Genomic DNA, 23279 nt, shown 5'->3' with positions numbered 1-23279 from the left:
CAGTAAAACTATTGAAAATCTTTTCTTTGTACTTTTGTCAGTTAAATAAAGGTTCACGTGAATTAACATATCACAGGTTTTTGTTTTTATTGCATTTTGGAAAACATCCCAACTTTTCTGGAAATGGGGTTTGTAGAAAACTGAAGTTCTTGAAAGATCAGCTAAATAGAGTACCTAACAAGTAGTTTGGAGGCCCCTCAGATTTCAGGCAGCTCAAGGAGAGATTTGTAAGATAGGAATAGTGAAGGTAATGGGGAACCTGGAGGCACTGGGGACAGAGAGGTTGGGCTTGAGCTGTCAATACTGCCTTAAACCAGACTGAGGGTAATGCTTGTCACCAATATCACAAGGAGTACTGACATCAGATGAGACAGTCTGCTTACCTTCTCAGTAAGGGACTTCCTATCATGAAAGGACTGTTGACAAACCTTGGGTAGTTGGAGGGAGATAATCAGAAAGCAGCAACAGAAATTCCTTGCAAGTGTAAGAGCCTAACATGAGGGGTAGATTATTGGGGATGGGCCTGAAGTACACATTCTTAACATTGCTGGCCCAAAGGAACAAACTTCATGGAAAAACTATCCTTGGATGTTTTTAAATGCCAGGTTCTTAGGAGATTGGAAAAGCCAGCCGGATAGAAAATAAGAGGTTTGTGGAAATGAAGCCTCAGAGGCTCATTAGAATTTTCAAGTAAGAAACCTTCCACCCAGGATCAGACTGAACACCTGCTTCTCTCTGCACTTCTAATTAAATCCGAAGTCCTGGTTCAGATCATTTTTAAACAACTGACAGCATTCCAATCTACCAGAATTAAAGTTCAGACTCCTATGTTCACACCAACAACTAGTAAAACAGGAAAAATTCAACACTCAAAACATTCTAGGCTAATATCTGCTAAATTTTGGTGATGCTGATATTATTCACTAAAATTCTGTTAAGCACATAAATAGCAAAGCTCATGTAAGTTACTCCCCAGTCATAACCAAATTTCCATCATAGTTATTGTTAGGAATACTAACCACACAATGTAAATGAAAAAGAACAGCAGCCAGAGCTGGTGTGGCACCCAGAAAACCAATGTGGAACTGGTCTAGTCACTTACTAGCCAGATTCCCTGTTTTTCACCATAAATCTGAAGGCCATTACAACTTTGCTAATAGCATATTAAGAGGAAGCATCTTAGTAAGAGACTTCAATTTTCAACATTAAATTGGCTTAATATGTCACAAAAGGCATATTTTGTACTTGTTTCATTGGCAGATTGGTGATCCGATGACATAAATGCTGCAGTATTTGCTCAGTTACTTCTCCACGTTCATCACCTGAGTGAGCTGTTCCCTTAGCTGCTTTTCTGTCAATCCCAATGATCTCATACCCCTTGCTCTACATGCTGTCTGTAGTTCTGACACAGTCAAAACTTCACAACCTTCTTTGGCAATCATCTGCAAATCAAAGGACACAGTGGTAATTATTGGTAACGGAGCACAAATAACTCATTCACAGAATGCCAAGTAGCACATAAATAGTACATGTATATACTGATCATCAAATATCTATGGTATCTATACTAATCTCATTTACCAGCATGGTTGGTAGTCTGCACTGCCTTGGCAATTCAAACGTCTGTCCAAATGCTTGTTAAGTACTGTGAGTCCTTCTGCCACCATGACCCTTTCGGGCAGTGCGTTCCAGATTGCAATCATCCTCCAGGTGAAATAAGACCCCTGCAAATTTCTTACTCCTCTCACCTTAAACCCATGCCCACTCTTGAAATTCAGTTCTTTAAGAATTGTATTATAAAAACTCATAAGTAATTACCATACGACCGTAAGACCATAAGACAAAGGAGCAGAAGTAGGCCATTCGGCCCATCGCGTCTGCTCCGCCATTTTATCATGAGCTGATCCATTTTATCCTATTTAGTCCCACTGCCCCGCCTTCTCACCATAACCTTTGATGCCCTGGCTACTCAGATACCTATCAATCTCTGCCTTAAAGACACCCAATGACTTGGCCTCCACTGCTGCCCGTGGCAACAAATTCCATAGATTCACCACCCTCTGACTAAAAAATTTTTTTCGCATTTCTGTTCTGAAAGGGCGCCCTTCAATCCTGAAGTCATGCCCTCTCGTACTAGACTCCCCCATCATGGGAAACAACTTTGCCACATCCACTCTGTCCATGCCTTTTAACATTTGAAATGTTTCTATGAGGTCTCCCCTCATTCTTCTAAACTCCAAGGAATACAGTCCAAGAGCGGACAAACGTTCCTCATATGTTAACCCTCTCATTCCCGGAATCATTCTAGTGAATCTTCTCTGTACCCTCTCCAACGTCAGCACATCCTTTCTTAAATAAGGAGACCAAAACTGCCCACAGTACTCCAAGTGAGGTCTCACCAGCGCCTTATACAGCCTCAACATCACATCCCTGCTCCTATACTCTATTCCTCTAGAAATGAATGCCAACATTGCATTCGCCTTCTTCACTACCGACTCAACCTGGAGGTTAACTTTAAGGGAATCCTGTACGAGGACTCCCAAGTCCCATTGCATCTCAGAACTTTGAATTCTTTCCCCATTTAAATAAAAGTCTGCCCGTTTATTTTTTCTGCCAAAGTGCATAACCATACACTTTCCAACATTGTACTTCATTTGCCACTTCTCTGCCCATTCTTCCAATCTATCCAAGTCTCTCTGCAGACTCTCCATTTCCTCAGCACTACCGGCCCCTCCACCTATCTTCGTATTGTCAGCAAACTTAGCCACAAAGCCATCTATTCCATAATCCAAATCGTTGATGTACAATGTAAAAAGAAGCGGCCCCAACACTGATCCCTGTGGAACACCACTGGTAACCGGCAGCCAACCAGAATAGGATCCCTTTATTCCCACTCTCTGTTTCCTGCCAATTAGCCAACGCTCTATCCACGTATGTAACTTTCCTGTAATTCAATGGGCTCTTATCTTGTTAAGCAGCCTCATGTGTGGCACCTTGTCAAAGGCCTTCTGAAAATCCAAATATACAACATCCACTGCATCTCCCTTGTCTAGCCTACTGGTAATTTCCTCAAAAAATTGTAATAGGTTTGTCAGGCAGGATTTTCCTTTAAGGAATCCATGCTGAGTTCTGCCTATCTTGTCATATGCCTCCAGGTACTCTGTAACCTCATCCTTGACAATCGACTCCAACAACTTCTCAACCACCGACGTCAAGCTAACAGGTCTATAATTTCCTTTTTGCTTCTTTGCCCCCTTCTTAAATAGCGGAGTGACATTTGCAATCTTCTAGTCCTCTGGAACCATGCCAGAATCTATCGACTTTTGAAAGATCATCGCTAATGCCTCCACAATCTCCACAGCTACTTCCTTCAGAACACGAGGGTGCATTCCATCTGGTCCAGGAGATTTATCGACCTTTAGCCTATTCAGCTTCCTGAGTACTTTCTGTGTCGTAATTGTGACTGTGCACACTTCTCTTCCCTGCCACCCTTGAGTGTCCGGTATCCTGCTGTCTTCCTCAGTGAAGACTGATGCAAAATACTTGTTCAGTTCCTCTGCCATCTCCTCATCTCCCATTACAATTTCTCCAGTATCATTTTCTATCGGTCCTATATCTACTCTCACCTGTCTTTTACTCTTTATATACTTGAAAAAGCTTTTAGTATCCTCTTCGATATTATTTGCTAGTTTCCTTTCATAGTTAATCTTTTCTCTCTTAATGACCTTCTTGATTTCCTTTGCCACTTATTAAAAAAATCATTTACTTTACTTTCCTACAAGAGGTTTGTGAATACTCAAAGAGGAGAATTTTAAAATAAAACCTTCACAGCCTGAAAATTAACCAGGCATATTAATCTATCACTCATACACCATTTAGTTGTGGGTGAAAATTCTTTTGTTTAAGGCCCTTGAACCAGGGCACTTCTGAAGCGACGGTACAGCCTTTGTTGTTTGTGTTGCAGCAATGTAGTGCCATGAAGGGAAATCGGCAGGTCTAGTCAAGGGTCAGGGAAGCCACAGGGAAGAGAGACCAGACAGGGTGAGATTCAGCTGCTGGCAATGGTGGTTAATATCATCAACAGTCAGTGGCGTTGGCTGTTCAGGATGGCCAAGTATGAAGGCGCTTCTTAGGGGATATCACCGAGTCAAATAGTATTTGACTATCATCAGGAACTATCATCATTTCAGAAATTGCTGTTACAAAACAACCTGTGGTGATTTTGTCGTGATGATTATTGCTTAAGAATAATGGAGACAATTTGTTCTTACTTCATCATCTGCTTTTATGGATCTTAATTCCATCTGCAGCTGGAAGCGAAGCAAGTTGTTTGTACCAATGGGCTGTAATTCCAAAAGCCTGCACAGTGCTACCAGTTGAGGACGGCTGAGATGCTCCAGGGTCAATTCATCTTCAAAGAGTTTGGAGAAACGCACTATGTCCTTTGTACTTGGATGTTCCCCTGAATGACGCACCTTCAGAGAAGCAGAAAACAACTATGATTACAATTATAGCATCATACTTTTTTCTGTTCCATTTTATAAAAAGACATTAATTCAAAGTCTACGCGAAACAAAATGCAGAATCAGTTTAAAACACAGTATAAGCAGCGTTTTCCCCAATCCCTCTAAATTGAAGTATTATCAAATTCAAATATAACTATCTTCAAATCACAAGCTTATGCTGTATTTCTCATAACCCCCAAAGTGTAATTTTAAATTTAAGTACAAAGATCTTGTATTGCAGTTTTCTTTAATTCACGCGAATTTTCAATTTTTGCTCTTTTCCAAAACAAAATATCTTTTGATGTTATCTGAAATGATTCAAAGCTGGCTTGCGTGGGACGGTGAGGAGGAGATGGGGCTCAGTAGATGACAGAACTATTTTTAAAGTAAGAAGCACATTAATCTATACAAATACCTAACATTTTAAACTAAAATTTTTGATATATTATAAATGGTATGTTTCTATTAAAAAAAACCTGTTGCTGCTTGAGAGGGCAGCCATGGAGTTTGCCACCCTATGCTGTAAAATTCCACGTTTCACATCAAATCAAAGCCCCCATGTCTTAAAACCACTACCAAGATGCTCTAATAAAAATTACAATAAAGATGTCATGACCCCAGTTGTTTACAATATATATTAATGACTTGGATGAGGGAATTAAATGGAGCATCTCCAAGTTTGCAGATGACACGAAGCTGGGCGGCAGTGTTGGCTGTGAGGAGGATGCTAAGAGGATGCAGGGTGACTTGGATAGGTTGGGTGAGTGGGCAAATTCATGGCAGATGCAATTTAATGTGGATAAATGTGAAGTTATCCACTTTGGTGGCAAAAACAGGAAAACAGATTATTATCTGAATGGTGGCCGATTAGGAAAAGGGGAGGTGCAACGAGACCTGGGTGTCATTATACACCATTCATTGAAAGTGGGCATGCAGGTACAGCAGGCGGTGAAAAAGGCGAATGGTATGCTGGCATTTATAGCAAGAGGATTCGAGTACAGGAGCAGGAAGGTACTACTGCAGTTGTACAAGGTCTTGGTGAGACCACACCTGGAGTATTGTGTGCAGTTTTGGTCCCCTAATCTGAGGAAAGACATCCTTGCCATAGAGGGAGTACAAAGAAGGTTCACCAGATTGATTCCTGGGATGGCAGGACTTTCATATGAAGAAAGACTGGATGAACTAGGCTTATACTCGTTGGAATTTAGAAGATTGAGGGGGGATCTGATTGAAACGTATAAAATCCTAAAGGGATTGGACAGGCTAGATGCAGGAAGATTGTTCCCGATGTTGGGGGGGGGGGTCCAGAACGAGGGGTCACGGTTTGAGGATAAAGGGGAAGACTTTTAGGACCGAGATTAGGAAAAACTTCTTCACACAGAGAGTGGTGAATCTGTGGAATTCTCTGCCACAGGAAACAGTTGAGGCTAGTTCATTCGCTATATTTAAGAGGGAGTTAGATATGGCCTTTGTGGCTAAAGGGATCAGGGGGCATGGAGGGAAGGCTGGTGCAGGGTTCTGAGTTGGATGATCAGCCACGATCATACTGAATGGCGATGCGGGCTCGAAGGGCCAAATGGCCTACTCCTGCACCTATTTTCTATGTTTCTATGAAACAGATTGTATATTTTCTGAAACAGCAGCTGCAACAAGTAGCTTCACGATTACAGTTCTAGGGGGTGATGCTTTTATAATACAAGCATGAAACCAATAAAATTTAGATCCCCACCAATACCTTTACAAGAAGCTTTGGTACACTTTCTTTAGTACAATAAATAATAATAACCTGACGAATTAAATTATTTTTGTGGTGTGTGAAATGGCAAGTTTAAAAGCACAGAATTATATGGCAGACAGTAATACATACAGTTATTTAAGTGCACCTGTTTGTAAGGCAGTACATCCTTTTAAGAACAAAATGTCTAATATGTTTAAGGTCTAATGTCTAATACTTTCCAAAAATACTTAATGGAAGTGGTTTGTTAAAACGTTCCTTAATAAATATTGATGACATGATTTATCTGTTTAGAGATCCTGATGTCTCACCACTGCATCAGTTATGTATAATTTCCTATCCTATTCTGTCCTTAAGATTTTTTCCTGTGTGCTGTTATTTTTGTGTTAAGAATTTCCTGATATTCATCTCAAAACTGATCTTCTGTAGCTTGAAAATTGTGTTGCCGTTTCTTTAATGAATATAAATTGATGTTCTGGATTAACTGTTTCTATACACCCTGAAGCACTTTGTCACTCTGCTTTCTTTCTTGGCTGAAGAAAGGCAGCCAGACTTCAGGACTTTATACACATCCTGAAATCCATACCCTTAAGATACAAGATTCAGATTATTTAAAACCATGCTGAAATGTGACACATGCATTAACAACCAACACAGCCAAGGGTGTGTTGGGGGCAGCCTGTAAGTGTCACCACACATTCCGGCTTCAATATAGCATGCTCTGAGTGCTCAGCAGACCAAAACTGAACATAATAAGTGACAAAACAGCAGCAAACCAAGCCCCGTTCCTCCTTCCCACCTACCCATCCATATGCGCAGTATTCCAAACCTATGATAGGCCACCTTTGGCCTCCCGTATCCAGTGGACTCAGACTCACAGACATTGGGCCTTTGACTTCACCAGTGGACTTGCAGTGATTTGGGGCTCCGGACATCGGGCCTCGATTCCAGGACAACCAAGCAACTTTCAGTATTGACCCAAAGACTCGCCAATCACCAAACAGTAGGCCTTAAACTCCAGCCTCGTCAATGATGGGAGGCCAAATACTAGGCCTCAAACTCCAATCTCACCAATCCGCATACTTGGGGGATCACCAGCCATTGTTCCTCCCGCCTGCACAGAATTCCAATTCCAGAACATGTGGATGGCTTGCTAGTCCTCATCCTACAATGGATGTCCTACACCCACATCCTAAAGATTTGTCTGTCAGCAAGCTTCCGTTCCATTTCCAATGCTCGTATGTCAGAGTTCATAGTTGGAAAAAGGGCCTTTGGCCCATACTTGTCCATGCTGACTAAAATATATATTCAAATTAATCCCATTTACTAGCACTTTTAAACTCATCATATACCTGTCCATATACTTCTTAAATGTATCTGCCTTAACCACATCCTAACAGACATCCCACCCTGCAAAAACTTATTTCAGGGAGGTAGCACCCCCGCGTCCTGCAACCCCATATCCTCCCCCCCACCCCCCACCCCTGTCGACCTCCAAGGGTGTATGTAACACTTTGTTTAGTGATTTTGTGTAATCTGTAAACCAAGTTGGGTATATGCAGCAAATGTGACATTAAAATATGTATTTATATTATATTATCATGTTTATTCTATTACAACTTTAAGCAAGTCTACAGGGAGTTTGGCCTCATCAGACACAATCAGCAATCGCCTCTGATCTGGGCCGACATTTATGAGCCGGGCGGCACCTAATTAATTAGCTTGTTTATTTCGGCTTTTTTCTTAAAGATGTGCTGAGTTCATTCTGGCTACCGCTGTATTCTTTGCGGCTCGGAGGTTGGGGACCACTGAATTATAAGTCACTTATAAGTCAATAGCATCATAACATTTTAAGTAACGTTTGGATATTAAACACACAGCGCGTATTTTCCTCGTATGAATATATAAATTCATTACAACACACCAATATCACTGAATCATTGGGAGCTCTGGGCTTATTTTCCTGCAACAACACAGTCCTATCGAGGGGTGATGGGAGACAGCGATACTCGAAGGGGGTTCCTTGTGTCCAGTCTATTCCACAATTTAGTTTTCGTTGCATTCATTGCAGAAAATTCCACTTCACAGAAATATGTTGGAAATGGAAGCAACGTTTTCAGTGCTTTCGTGGCTATCTCAGGATATTCAGCCTTGACTTTGATCCAGAATGCCGGCAAAGATGTTATGTCAAACCATACTTTTCAGCCCACCATCATTTGCAAGCTCAAGGAGTTGATCCTTTTCCCATGCTGACATGGATGATTCACCAGGGACATTCACAAATGGGTCACGGACCCATTCCTTTGCACGCCTTGGGTCACTGACGACCTCACATGCGTTAAAATTCAACAAGTGTGTTGACAGGGAATGAGGAAAGGTGCAGCTGACTCATATCGCCAAATCATATCGTTTCCTCGCGGCCTGGTGGTTGGGAACCACTCTTAGCACGAAGAGAGACCAATCAGGATGCTCGCTCTCCTTCTCCCTCTCAAAAAAATCTATTTCTGAGATATTGTATATAAATTCCGGGCGTCAGGGAGCCACTATCAATATGCGGGAGACTCCCGGAACTTCCGGGAGAGGTGGGATGTCTGTCCGAAGGCACTGGTTTCATACATCTGCCACCTGCTGTGAAAAAAAATTGTCCTTCAGGTTCTTATTAAACCTTTCATCTCTAATCTTAAAACTATGTCCTCTAGCTTTCAATTCCTCAGCTCTGGATAAAAGACCGCTCAGCTTTTCAATACCCCTCAGTTTCCTACACTCCAAAGAGCAAAGGCTTAGCCTGTCGAACCGCTCCCTATACCTCAGTCATGAGCACTGACACGTCCTTATAAACCTTCCTTGTACTCTTTCCAGTTTAATCACATCTTTCCTAAAACAGGTGACCAAAACTGAACAATACTCCAAATGAGACCCCACCAATGTCTTGTACAATCACAATGTGCCTTTCTAACTTTTACATTCAATGCCCTTATTAAGGCCAGCATGCCAAAAGTCTTTTTCACTATCCTATCCACCTGTAACTACACTTTAAGGGAACTAGGCACCTGTACTCCAAGATCCTTCTGTTCTATAACACCATCCAGTACCTTCCATTCAATGTCAAAGTCCTACCTTGATTTGTCCTTCTAAATGTAACACCTTGCACTTATCTGAATCAAGTTCCATTTACTATTCCTTGGCCCAACTACCCAATCGACCAAGATCATGTTGTAATTCTTGCAACTCCTCCTCACTGTCTGGCTCCAATTATTTTAGTGTCATTTGCAAACATACTAACTGTTCTTTGCATATTCTCATCCAAGTCATTAATATAAATGACAATTAACATGTACGTCTCCTATTTTGTGACACGAGGCTTGGGGCAGCAACCAGAACTCTATAACATTTGAGACCATCATTTGTCTTGACTTGCATTCCACTGTTCTGGTCATGCAATTAGCACATTTCACCTGCTGACTGCTGCTCTATAGTTGTTAGATATGTCAGAATGAAACTTAAGGATTGATTATTGCCTCAAAATGACACGAAACAAAGGATAACAGTGGAGCTATTTTCCAAGAGGATTTGCAGTAGTACTGTTCAACAGTTAACCTCAAGTCCATTACATCTTACAATTTTTATGAATGACCCAGGAGCAGGGGGATTTTTAGCAATAAGGTGCAGCCAGATTTTTATAGTGAATTTATTAAAATGTCTTTTCTTTGGCCTTACCATTATCATATTCATGAAGTATCATCTTTGGTAACATAAAATTTCAGCCACTGTTGTTTTATTCACTAACTTATTTTGTCCAAAGTATTCGGAACTTTCTAAATTACCTTTCTGATTCCACCATACCTCTAGCTTGGTATCATCTGCAAATGTGACCACTTTACAATGAGCTTCTGAACCCAGATATTTTTGGGTAAACAGAAACAGAATTCCCAGCACTGAGCATCAGGGATACAATTCTCACTACCCGACCCTTTAGCCACTCTGAATAAACTCCTTCAAAGATTTGGAAGTTTGGTTGATCGCCGAGCTTGGTAAAATGTTTGCAGAGGTTTCAGCTCTAATTGAGAAGCCATCATCAGTTGAGGGTGTTGCCTCCTCAGAATGCCAGCTTATATACTCCTTTGGGGTCCGAATGGATATTAATTAGACATCATGATCAAAGGTTTCTTGTTTAACTAATCTTCAAATTGGTTCTTATTCTTTGTCCTAAATCAGGGTTTATCTTAATTTCTAATGCTTTGACTTGAACACACAGTTGTATGAAATTTGGTCAAGGGTTCTTTGAAAGTGAAAATAACGACGCTCCACATTTATATACCCACTAAAACAAATAAATGGATAAGTTTTGTAGTAGTAGTTCATACACTAGAACTAAATATTCAAGAACTTACTGGGAAAAAATTTACAAGGAATTTGGCAAGAAAAAATTCTGTAGATGCTGAAAATAAAAATCAGATTTAATATCAGACATATGTCATGAAATTTGTTTTGCTGCAGCAAACAGTGCAACAAAAATACTACTAATTACAATAAGAAACATATGTATAAAAATTAATTTTTATACATACAGTATTTCAAAAAGAAAGCAAAAATAGTGAGGTAATGATCACGGGTGAGGTAGTGATTCATTGTCCGTGCAGAAATCTGATGGTGGAGGGGAAGAAGTTATTCCTAAAACATTGAGTGTGTTTCTTCAGGCTCTTGTACCTCCCTTCTGATGGCAGCAGTAAGAAGAGAGCATGACTTGGGTAATTGAGGTCCTTAATGATAGATACCACCTTTTTGAGGTATTGAATTTTGAAGATGCCTTTGCTGATAGGGAAACTAGTGCCCATGGTGGAGCTGGCAGAACTTGAAACTCTCTGCAGCTTTTTTCTGACCCTCTTCAGTGACGTCTCTATACCAGACAGTGATACAAGTTAGAATGCTCTCCACTGTACACCTGTAGAAATTCGCTAGAGTTTTTGTTAGTCTTTCATTTGGAGTTTGATCTCAACTTTCCTTTCCTGAAGTCCACGTTCAATTTCTTGGTCTTACTGATGTTGAGTGCAAGGCTATTGTTGCAACAACTAGCAGATCCATGTCCCTCCTGTGAGTCACCTCATCACCATTTGAGATTCTACCAACAACAGTTGTGTCACTGGCAAATTTATATATGGCTTTTGAGCTGTGCTTAGCCACACAGTCATAGATGTAGAGAGTAGAGCAATGGACTATGCATAGAGGTTGACTATCAGCAAGGAGGAGAAGTCATTTCCAAACCGCACTCTCTGTTGTCTCCTAATGAGGAAGTCAAGGGCTTGCAGAGTGAAAAGAGGCACAGGTTTTGAAACTTATTGATTAGCACTGAGGGGTTGATAGTGTTGAACATAATCAATAAATAGCAGCCTGACGTAGGTATTGCTTTTGTCCAGGTAGTCCAAAGCCGAGTGGAGAGTCAGTAAGATTGTACCTATCCATTGTAGACTTGTTGTGGCAGTAGGTAAAATGCAGTGGGTCTAGGTCCTTGTTTACACAGGAGTTAATTCTAGTCATGACCAACCTCTCAAAGCACCCCATCACTGTAGATGTGAATGCAACTGGGTGATTGTCGCTGAGGCAGCTCACCCTGCTTTTCTTGGGCATTGGTTCTCTTCTTCAGTAAATTTACAAACTGCTAGAGGAACTCAGCAAGTCAGGCAGCACTCTCTGGAGGGGAATAAACAGATTCAGGCTGAGACCCTTCATCAGGATTGGAATGGAAGGGATCTGTACTGAGACTATCTAATGACATAATTTATAAAACTATCATAACTCTCATTTATCTAGACTATACCTCTTCCCACCCCGTCTCCTGTAAAAATGCTATTCCTTCCCTCATTTCCTCCACCTCTTTCACATTTGTTTTTTTTGAATGAGGCTTGCCATTTTAGAATATCTGAGCGGTATTCTTTTTTCAAATAAAAACTGAATTTCTTTTTCACCACCATTGATGCTGCCCTCACCTGCATCTCCTTAATTTCCCGCACATCTGCCCTCAGCCATCTTCCTACCGCCATAGCAGGGACAGGATTCCCCTTGTTCTTACCTACCATCCCATGAGCCTCCATATCCAGCACATCCTTCTGTCATGAAGATCCTATCATTAAGCGCATCTTTCCTCACCATCCCCACCTCCACTTTCCCTAGGAATCACTGTCTTTGACTTCTTTGTTCACTTAACCCTCCCTACTGATCTCCCTCCTGCCACTTATCCCTACAAGTAAGACAGGTGCTACACCACCTCCCTCACCACTATTCAGGACCCTAAAAAGTCTTACTAGGTGAGGAAACACTTCACCTGCAAGTCCTTCAGGGATCATCTATTGAATCTAGAGTGGCCTCCTCTACATAGGTGAATTCTGATGCAGACTGAGCAGCCAATTCATCAAGCACTTTCAATCTGTCTGATGCGAAAGACAGGATCTACGATGGCACCCATTTGAATTCAACTTCCCACTCCCATTCTGACATATTTGTCTATGCCTTCCTCTACTGTCACAATCAGGCCAGACTCAGGTTGGGGCAGCAACACCTCAAATTCCATCTGGGTAGTGTCCAACCTGATGGGATGAATATTGATTTCTCTAACTTCTGATAATTGCTCCCTCCTCTCTTTTTTCATTCCTATTTATGGCTATCCTCCTACCCCTTCCTTCTCACCTGCCCAACACCTCTCTCTGGTTCTCCTCTTACTTCCTGTTATTCCATGGTCCACTGTCCTCACCTATAGTCCTTTATCTTTTCCACCTATCACCTCTCAATTTCATCACCTCCTCCCCCACCATAACAAATACAGATATTGTACATGAAATTTGAAAAAACAGCTACCTGTTTAGCTTATTATGTTTTGCAAAAGCATTTTAGAAATCCAATGCTTCAGTGATAAACAACTATCTTTCAGACAAATGTTAAGTTTACACTAAATCCAATGAGCTTTAAGACAAAATTTTCAACACGGCAGCGAGGTTTTAAAAAAAGTCGTGGGTTTTTTCCAAACCAGCATTCAAGTTGTTCGGCTTTTTCAAGATCCCTATGAAATATACAATTTCCAAGATTAGGATAATTAAATCCATTTCACCTGCATATAGAAAACATAAAATATGACAATATTATTGATTTGTGAAGATAATCACTGGAGCTTCAGAAACATGGATTTGAAGCATAGGTTCGATGAAAGTATGGTTAACGGGATGAGCAACACACATCAAAGTTGCTGGTGAATGCAGCAGGCCAAGCAGCATCTATAGGAAGAGGCGCAGTCGACGTTTCAGGCCGAGACCCTTCGTCAGAACGTCGACTGCGCCTCTTCCTATAGATGCTGCTTGGCCTGCTGCGTTCACCAGCAACTTTGATGTGTGTTGCTTGAATTTCCAGCATCTGCAGAATTCCTGTTGTTTGCGTTAACGGGATGATGTAGGAGTGAGGCCTTCAGGATTATTTATCTTGAAGATTATCTGTGGGAAGGTGAGTTCTGTACAAGCAGGACCAAAGTAACTGAATTGAAACAGGAGCTGTTTAGTAAGGAGGCTTGCTTCCAGTTTCGGGGAGAATTTAAACAAATTTGGCAAGGTTATGGGCACAGAGTTGATGTACAGTTGAGGATGGGAGAGTGAGGTATAGAAGGTACACAAAAAGGTAAAGTCTAGTTAGCACAGTAGACAAATGCATCTTCATGCATATGGGAGGAATGCATCTATTTTAACGCAAGCCCAACTCGAGAGGCAAGTGAACAAAACAGCGTTGAACAGCACAGGGAAATGTATTTTTACAATCACATACACATAGTTGAAGAAAGAGCAGGACCAGTAATACAACATTCTGGAGTGATATGGGAGAAATTAAAGGGGGAGGGCTGGTTGTAATATTAAGGAGACCATCACAGCAGTAATGGGGGAGGTTGCCTAGAGGATTCTTCAAATGAGGCATATAGATAGAGCTTAAAAATTAAAAAGGGCAATCACTGGTTGCAGTTATGCTCCAATAGTCAGAAGAGAAAGGAGGATACACAGCAAATCACAGAGAGGTGTATAGCAATAGGCTTATGGTAGTAGGAGATTTCAACTTCCCAAATTTAACTGAGATCACATTGTGTAAGATTGGAATTTTTAAATCCAGAAGAGCTTTTTAATGGATAGTCACGTGGTGAGTCCTAAATCTTAAGTCACGAAGCTGGGCAAGCAGTTGAGATGTCTGTGGAAGAGCATTTTGGAGAGTAGTGACCCATAACACTGCAAGTTTCAAAGTAGTTCAGAAAAGGATGCAGGTATTTGGGAAATTCTGACAAGCGAGAGTCTTTTAAAAGTGAAATAGTGTGAGGCAAGTTCAAGCAACCCTGGATATCAAGGGATATTATGGGTTTGCTAAAGTAAAAGCATTTGGCATGCAGTCAAGGGGAGAATGTAAACACTCCTTACAGGCAGTGGTGGGAACTGAACCCAGGTCACCAGTACTGTAAAGCATGGTGCTAACCACTACACTCACTAGATCAAAATTACTTCCCTACACCTGCCCTGTCTCATTTCCTGAAATTCAGTATCATGCTCTCTTGTTGAGCAAGAGAATAATGCCAAGGGGTTTAAGAGTCAAAGAGAGAAAGCAGGAGAATGGTGTTGAAAATAAAAATCAGCCATGATTGTATGGAGGAGCAAACTCAATGGGCTGAATGACCCAATTCAACCAAACTAAAATCATAGTAAAGTTAGCGGCATTGTGCTTGAATACAAGAGACACTAATAATCAAAATTGTTGAGATGATGACATAGAGACAAATGATTATTGATCTTCTATATATTACAAAATAACTAGGTCACGGATGATACATATATTCCAGGGAACCTGACAATTAGAAGGAAGAGAAAAAGATGAACAGATGTGTGCCCATACACACTAACTATAAATGAGTACTGATCACCATAACTAAAGGCAGTTACTCTGGCTTCAATTCACTAAATTGATTCTTATGAAGAGGATTAGTCCTAAGAGGGGAAGTTGAATAAGACTGACTTGCACTAACCAGAGTTAGAAAGTACAAGAGATTATTTCACTGAAACATACAAGACTCTTATACATTTTTCGAGCTCAACAATCTGGACGCCATGATGCTGGTTTCGAGGGCTGGCTAAGTCAAGAGGGTACAGCCACATTATAAGGGATTGTCTTATTAGAACTTATTAGAATTATTTCTCCAAACAGATGGCTGCACATTATGGAATTTTTTGATTCGGAGCAAGAAGGCTGCGGGTGAATGGCTAAGGATTTCTGGAGCAAAGGCAGATTTACCACTTGGGGTAAAAGAGAGACAAGACTGCGCAGGCGCGTGACATCAGCCAGCAGAGCGGGAAAAGTTTTTAAAAGCCCCCATATCCAGCGGGCAGCATTCGGAGCAGGCAGCGGAGTGAGAGGGCTTTGGCTCAATGGGCTTAGGCAGTAACGAGGTGAGGTAGATCTACCTGTGTTAATTGTTGAAAGGAAGTAGTATGTGTGTGAGGTCAGTCTTCTGTGCTCGGTGTCAGATGTGGGAGGTCCTGCAGTCTCCCAGCCTCCCAGATGGCCATATCTGCACCTGGTGCAGCTCCTAAGGGACCACATTAGGAAACCGGAGATGCAGCTCAATGACCTTTGCCTGGTCAGGGAGAGCAAGGAGGTGATAGAAAGGAGTTATAGGCAGATGGTCACACCGGGGCCACAGAAGACAGACAAGTGGGTAACAGTCGGGAGAGGGGAGGGGAGGGGAAGAGTCAGGTACTAGCCAGTACCCCTTGACAATAAGTACTCCTGTTTGAGTACTGTTGCGGGGGGGGGGGGGACAGCTGACCTGGGGGAAGCAACAGTGGCTGTGCCTCTGGCACAGAGTCCGGCCCTGTGGATCAGAAGGGTAGAGAAAGGAAGAGGAAGGCAGTAGTGATAGGGGACTCTATAGTTAGGGGTCAGACAGGCGACTCTGTGGACGCAGGAAAGAAACTCGGATGGTAGTTTGCCTCCCAGGTGCCAGGGTCTGGGATGTTTCAGATCTCGTCCAAGATATCCTGCAGTGGGAGAGAGAACAGCCAAAGGTTATGGTACATATTGGTACCAATAACATAGGTAGGAAAAGAGAAGAGGTCCTGAAAAAAAAGACGACAGGGAGTTAGGAAGGAAGTTGAGAAGCAGGACCGCAAAGGTAGTCACCTCAGGATTACTGCCGGTGCCACTCGACAGTGAGTATAGGAATAGAATGAGGTGGAGGATAAATGTGTGGCTGAGGGATTGGAGGAGGGGGCAGGGATTCAAATTTCTGGACCTCCTATTGGGACCTCTTTTGGGGCAGGTGTGACCTGTACAAAAAGGACAGGTTGCACTTGAATCCCAGGGGGACCAATATCCTGGCAGGGAAGTTTGCTAAGGCTGCTGGGGAGAGTTTAAACTAGAATTGTTGAGGGGTGAGAACCGAACTAAAGAGACTGGGGAAGAGGCAGTTGGCTCATAAATAGAGAAAGCTTGGAGACAGTGTGTGAGGGAGGATAGGCAGGTGACAGATGAGGGACGCGCTCAGATGGACGGTTTGAGATGTGTCTATTTTAACACAAGGAGTACTGTGAACAAAGCGGATGAGCTTAGAGTGTGGATCAGTACTTGGAGCTATGATTTGGTGGCCTTGGGTGGAGACTTGGATGGCTCAGGGACAGGAATGATTACTTCAAGTGCCGGGTTTTAGATTTTTCAGAAAGGACAGGGAGGGAGGCAAAAGAGGTGGGGGTGTGGCACTGTTGATCAGAGATAGTGTCACAGCTGCAGAAAAGGTAGACGTCATGGAGGGATTGTCTACGGAGTCTCTGTGGGTGGAGGTTAGGAACAGGAAAGGGTCAATAACTTTACTGGGTGCTTTTTAATAGGCCGCCCAATAGTAACAGAAATATCGAGGAGCAGATAGGGAGACAGATCCTGGAAAGGTGTAATAATAACAGAGTTGTCGTGATGGGAGATTTTAATTTCCCAAATATCGATTGGCATCTCCCTAGAGTAAAGGGTTTAGATTGGGTGGTTTGTTAGGTGTGTTCAGGAAGGTTTCTTGACACAATATGTAGATAAGCCTACAAGAGGAGAGATTGTACTTAATTTGGTACTGGGAAATGACCCTGGTCAGGTGCCAGATCTCACAGTGGGAGAGCATTTTGGAGATAGTGATCATAATTTTATCTCCTTTACAATAGCATTGGACAGAGATAGGAACAGACAAGTTAGGAAAGTGCTTAATTAGAGTAAGGGGAATTATGAGCCTATCAGGCAGGAAATTGGAAGCTTAAGTTGGGAACAGATGTTCTCAGGGAAATGTACAGAAGAAATGTAGCAAATGTTCAGGGGGTATTTGTGTGGCATTCTGCATAGGTATGTTCCAATGAGACAGGGAAGTTATGGTAGGGTACAGGAACAGTGGTGTACAAAGGCTGTAATAAATCTAGTCAAGAAGAACAGCTTACAAAAGGTTCAGAGAGTTAGGTAATGTTAGGGATCTGGAAGATTATAAGGCTAACAGGAAGGAGCTTAAAAAGGAAATTAGGAGAGCCAGAAGGGGCCATGAGAAGGCCTTGGCGGGCAGAATTAAGGAAAGCCCCAAGGCATTCTACAAGTATGTGAAGAGCAAGAGGATGAGGTGTGAGAGAATAGGACCTATCAAGTGTGACAGTGGAAAAGTCTGTATGGAACCGGAGGAAATAGCAGGGGTACTTAATGAATACTTTACTTCAGTATTCACTATGGAAAAAGATCTTGGTGATTGCAGTGCTGACTTGCAGCAGATTGAAAAGCTTGAGCATGCAGATATTAAGAAAGAGGATGCGCTGGAGCCTTTGGAAAGCATCAAGTTAGATAAGTCACTGAGACCGGATGAGGTGTACCCCAGGCTACTGTGGGAGGCGAGAAAGGAGATTGCTGAGCCTCTGGCGATGATTTTTCCATCATCAATGATGATGGGAGAGGTTCTGTAGGATTGGAGGGTTGCGGATGTTGTTTCTTTATTCAAGAAAGGGAGTAGAGACAGCCCAGGAAATTATAGACCAGTGAGTCTTATTTCAGTGGTTGGTAAGTTGATGGAGAAGATCCTGAGAGGCAGGATTTATGAACATTTGGAGAGGTATAATACGATTAGGAATTGTCAGCATGGCTTTGTCAAGGGCAGGTCGTGCTTCATAAGCCTGATTGAATTTTTTGAGGATGTGACTAAACACATTGATAAAGGTAGAGCAGTAGATGTAGTGTATATGGATTTCAGCAAGGCATTTGATAAGGTACCCCATGCAAGGCTTATTGAGAAAGTAAGGAGGCATGGGATCCAAGGGGACATTGCTTTGTGGATCCGGAACTGGCTTGCCCACACAAGGCAAAGAGTGGTTGTAGATGGGTCATATTCTGCATGGAGGTCGGTGACCAGTGGTGTGCCTCAGGGATCTGTTCTGGGACCCTTACTCTTCGTGATTTTTATAAATGACCTCGATGAGGAAGTGGACGGATGGGTTAGTAAGTTTGCTGATGACACAAAGGTTGGAGGTGTTGTGGATCGTGTGCATTCTCTCTGAGGATAGTGGCATTGACAACAACATCCAGAGCCACATTAAACAAGCATCAGCTGCCTTTGGCGTAGAGTCTTTCAAAACAGGAGCCTTCATCCCTCCATAAAGGACGCCGTATACCAAGCAGTCTGTATCACCGCCCTCCTTTATAGCTGTGAAGCTTGGGTAACCTACAGCCGTCACATCAAGTCCTTGGAGCCCTTCCAGGTCATCTGTCTCCAGCGCATCCTGGGAATTACCTAGCGTGAGTGGGCGCCTCACACTGAAATACTTGTAAAGACCAACCGCAGAAGTATTGAGGCCATGATCACCCAGCGTCAGCTGCAGTGGCTGGGGGATGGGATAAGGATGCCTCCATGTCAGCTACCCCGCAGAGTGTTATACGGCCAGCTACATCATGGTCAACGCTCAGCTGGAGGGCCGAAGCACTATAAGTATCAGATGAAGTATGCTTTAAGGAAGTGCAAGATCAGACCCGAGGACCTGGAGGATGTTGCTGCTGACTATACCACTTGGCGACAGCTGTGTAGGGACGGGGCTCATATTCTGGAGATAGAAAGAACAACCAGAAGACAGCAGAAGAGTGCCAGGAGAAATACAGCCATGGTTGCCACCACTACCACAAATACATGTCCCACCTGCAACAGAGCTTGTGGGTCCAGGATAGGACTGCATAGTCAAAGATCTCACTGTTAAAGGAGTGGACGTCGTCATCGGATTTCGATGGACAACCGAAAAAGAAGAAGAGGAGGGCTGTCAGAGGTTACAGTAGGACATTGATAGGATGTAAAACTGGGCTGAGAAGTGGCAGATGGAGTTCAGCCCAGATAACTGTGAAGTGGTTCATTTTGGTAGGTCAAATATGATTGCAGAATATAGTATTAACGGTAAGACTCTTGGCAGTGTGGAGGATCAGAGGGATCTTGGGGTCCGAGTCAATAGGACGCTCAAAGTAGCTGCGCAGGTTGACACTATGGTTAAGAAGGCATACGGTGTATCGGCCTTCATTAATCATGGAATTGAATATAAGAGCTGAGAGGTAATGTTGCAGCTATATAGGACCCTGGTCAGACCCCACTTAGAGTACTGTGCTCAGTTCTGGTCGCCTCACTACAGGAAGGATGTGGAAGCCATAGAAAGGGTGCAGAGGAGATTTACAAGGATGTTGCCTGGATTGGGGAGCATGCCTTATGAAAACAGGTTGAGTGAACTCAGCCTTTTCTCCTTGGAGCGACGGAGGATGAGAGGTGACCTGGTAGAGGTATACAAGATGATGAGAGACATTGATCACCTGGAGAGTCAGAGGCTTTTTCCCAGGGCTAAAATGGTTGCCACAAGAGGACACAGGTTTAAGGTGCTGGGGAGTAGGTACAGAGGCGATGTCAGGGGTAAGTTTTTTTACTCAGAGTGGTGAGTGCATGGAATGGGCTGCTGACAACGGTGGTGGAGGCAGGTACGATAGGGTCTTCTAAGTGACTTTTAGATAGGTATGTGAAGCTTAGAAAAATAGAGGGCTATGGGGAAGTCCAGTAATTTCTCAGGTACGGACATGTTGTGCTGTAGATTTTTTATGTTTCTATGTTTCTAACTAAAATGAGGAGAAATTTCTCCAAACAGATGGCTGTACATTATAGAATTTTTAACATCAGAGGGCTGTGAATGCTGTTATTGAATGTACTTGCTGACATTCATAATTTTGGACAGAAACAGAATCACAGATTATGAGTCTCAGCAGAAACAAAGCACAGAATCATCCATGACCTTATTGAATGGAAGTACCAATTTCAGGAGACTTCTATGTTCTCACACACTGACTTGTGATAGTTAGATACCTAACGATGCAGAATCTGCGTGAATGGTTGAAGCAAACCTTCTGCACGTAGGAAGAAAACTGTTCAGTAGCTGCTCCACTTTTTGTTTTATTTCTTTTGGCCATTTCTACGATGGTTTCCTGGAGAAATTTTGCAATTTCAAGTTTTGCTGCCATAGTCTTCTTCTGCTTTTCTTCCTGGAAAACAAACAAACGAACCAAGCACATCAGGCAAAATTTTTACATATTACTGTCACCTAAAAGTTGGTGCCAACAGAAGCCACTACTTAAGTAGCTTTTTCAGTTTTAACTGGATTATGCCAAGTAGTTATTGATTCTACCTCACCACTGTAGGACTGCTGTGCAGGATTATGGTTAATGGTATGCTACCTTATGTTAGTTCTTCCATTCTGCTCTATAAATTGACATTTCAGAGTGAAAAAAATGTTAGTTTCAATATTATTTCAAAGTTTCATTTTCTTTGATTGGCACCTCATCCTTTACTCTGGTTTCTAGACACCTACATATTTCTGCCCAACATAATTTCCACAGATTGACATCTTTTACCTTATGTAAAAGTAGTGGTTAAATATTCCATCAAATTACAAGTTTTATTTAAAACAACTCGTCACCAACCTGACTCAATTTTGTCTCAAATGTAGACGGCAACATTTCAGGAAACAGCTTTAAAAAGACAGGCAGCAAAAACTCCATAAATGGCACAACCAGGAAGATAACGAAAGGAACTAGACGGAAGAGGTCAACAGAGGTACGCAGAAGCTGAAACAGTTTAATACAGGACAAAATTTATGAGCTGCATACCAACAACAGTTTACTTACAAATTCTAGTGCATAAAAAACACACTGATATGATAGAACAATGACCATTTTGGATGTTGTCCAGCTGCGTCAAAAGCTAGTTGTGACACATCAGGCTCACGGCTGCTGGAAGGTTGGGGATGCAGGGTCAAGAGCGGCTGGATACTTGAGGCTGGAGTCAGGAAAGAATCAATATTAAGAATCCTTGTAGTAAAGTTTTCTAAGAGAACTACAACCTTGTCGTGGTTCGGAGACTTGCGTGCCTCAGTGACCCAGAGAGCTTAGCTGGCTGGAGTCAGGGCTTTATGCTTTGGCTCTTGGTCGGGCCACCCATGCCAAACAGGTCAAACGGTAGACCTGTCCTCAGGGGTTCAGCTCAGGGCTAACAACCCTGACTGGTAAAACAAATCTGTTACAGAAACAGCAATAAAGTGGCATAAGTAAGTAGAAAAGAGTGAAGGCTGATTGCCCAGTATTTGGGAGGGAGTAGAGGGAATATTGACCCACATTGGAGAGAGCGTTTTTTTTAAGTCAAGGATGCTATTGTATTTTTGCAAGAGGAAGTCAGGGGCAAGACCATGACAAACACCAGGATGGGACAGAGATCTGGAAATCAGTGAGGAAAGTGAAGGTAGTTTTAATGAGGGCTGTGGACAAGTATTTAAGTAAATATATTAACTAATCTGTATGTGCAGTGTTGTGATTTAATGACCATCTTCTTCAACACTACAAAAAGAATGACATAATCACATGCACCCTGACTTGAAATTTTTGTCAAGATTAAAAGTCTTTGCTGGGTCAGATTTCATCATTGCAAGATTATTTGACTCAGTGTTGGTTACAAATGTAATTTACTCTGGATTAAATTTGTATTTAGTAGCATTATACTGCAGACCTAAAGTAGAAAACCTTTTTTTTAAAAAATGACTAACCATAATGAATTTATTCAAACCACAATCTTTTAATTGAAAGTCAGTAATAATCTAAAAAAAATCAAATTATGGAAACCAAAGATTATCAATACCTGTTAATAAAATTTGAAGAGATTTCACAAATAGTATAAAAGGTGGGAAATAGAACAGGATGCACTACTGGCAGCTTATGTATATAGAACAAGTACCTACAGTATGTGAACAACCATAAAACATAGACCTGGAATTGCTGCTTCATAGCAAGAGGGAAAAAACATGGAGAATTAAAACAAAGTATTGCTCCATCTCCTTAATATTTCAAATAAAATTCAATTACAAGTCAATTACTTTTAAGAAATGGCTCATAGCTGAGATTACATACCCTTCGCCTCTCTCTACGGCTGATCTGGAATCCATACAGTAATCTTGACAGTATCCTTGTCGCTACCTTTATGTCAATCCAAAGTAATCGGAATCCATTGTAGTAATGTTTTAGGTCACTTATGACTTTTTGTTTCCAAGATTTTTTCACCACATCCTTTTCAGTTGTTTGCGAAAGTGAACCTGGTCTTTCAAGACTTGGTTTGTTAATATGCTTATGGGATGATCTTTTACATTCTTCAAGCCATTGACCTGACAGGTGGAAGTTGCAGATAGGTACTACAGAGGTACATTTGTGAGGTAGATTGCAGTAGAGGAGATGAGTCCTCCCAAGTTCTTGAACTCTGGGATATAATCTATTTGAATGTAAACCACGGACATGCAGAACCACCATAGACGGGTACAAAGTGCAATGCATGAGACAGTTTCCTCCTCTGTTTCAAAACAAAAGTGTTTTTTTTTATATGAAAATACAATAATACAAAAAGACAGTCAATTAATTTGAGAGCAAGAGGATTTTTGATTACTTTTCTTGCAAAAGGGTAGCACAGT

The 23279-nt window shown here is 41.9% G+C and overlaps 1 protein-coding gene across 3 annotated transcripts in view; it reads right to left on the bottom strand.

The window, feature by feature from the left end:
* The window catches only part of letm2 (leucine zipper-EF-hand containing transmembrane protein 2), a 48626-nt gene that overhangs the window by 6811 nt on the left and 18536 nt on the right, over positions 1-23279 (bottom strand). For 2 of the 3 annotated variants that reach the window (XM_063055297.1, XM_063055299.1), the window contains 5 exons: positions 22729-23161; positions 21253-21396; positions 20677-20814; positions 4272-4475; positions 1323-1442 (listed from right to left, as the gene is read on the bottom strand). In XM_063055297.1, the coding sequence (XP_062911367.1) occupies positions 1323-1442; positions 4272-4475; positions 20677-20814; positions 21253-21396; positions 22729-23161 (1039 nt within the window). Of the gene's footprint in view, positions 1-1322; positions 1443-4271; positions 4476-20676; positions 20815-21252; positions 21397-21501; positions 21730-22728; positions 23162-23279 lie in introns of those variants that run through there. The other variant, XM_063055298.1, reaches the window with a different exon arrangement.

The sequence above is a fragment of the Mobula hypostoma genome, chromosome 8 (genome assembly GCF_963921235.1).
Source record: "Mobula hypostoma chromosome 8, sMobHyp1.1, whole genome shotgun sequence".
Lineage (NCBI taxonomy): Eukaryota > Metazoa > Chordata > Chondrichthyes > Myliobatiformes > Myliobatidae > Mobula > Mobula hypostoma.
The sequence above is the reverse complement of the archived record's forward strand: the minus strand, read 5'-3'. Positions and strand labels throughout refer to the sequence as shown.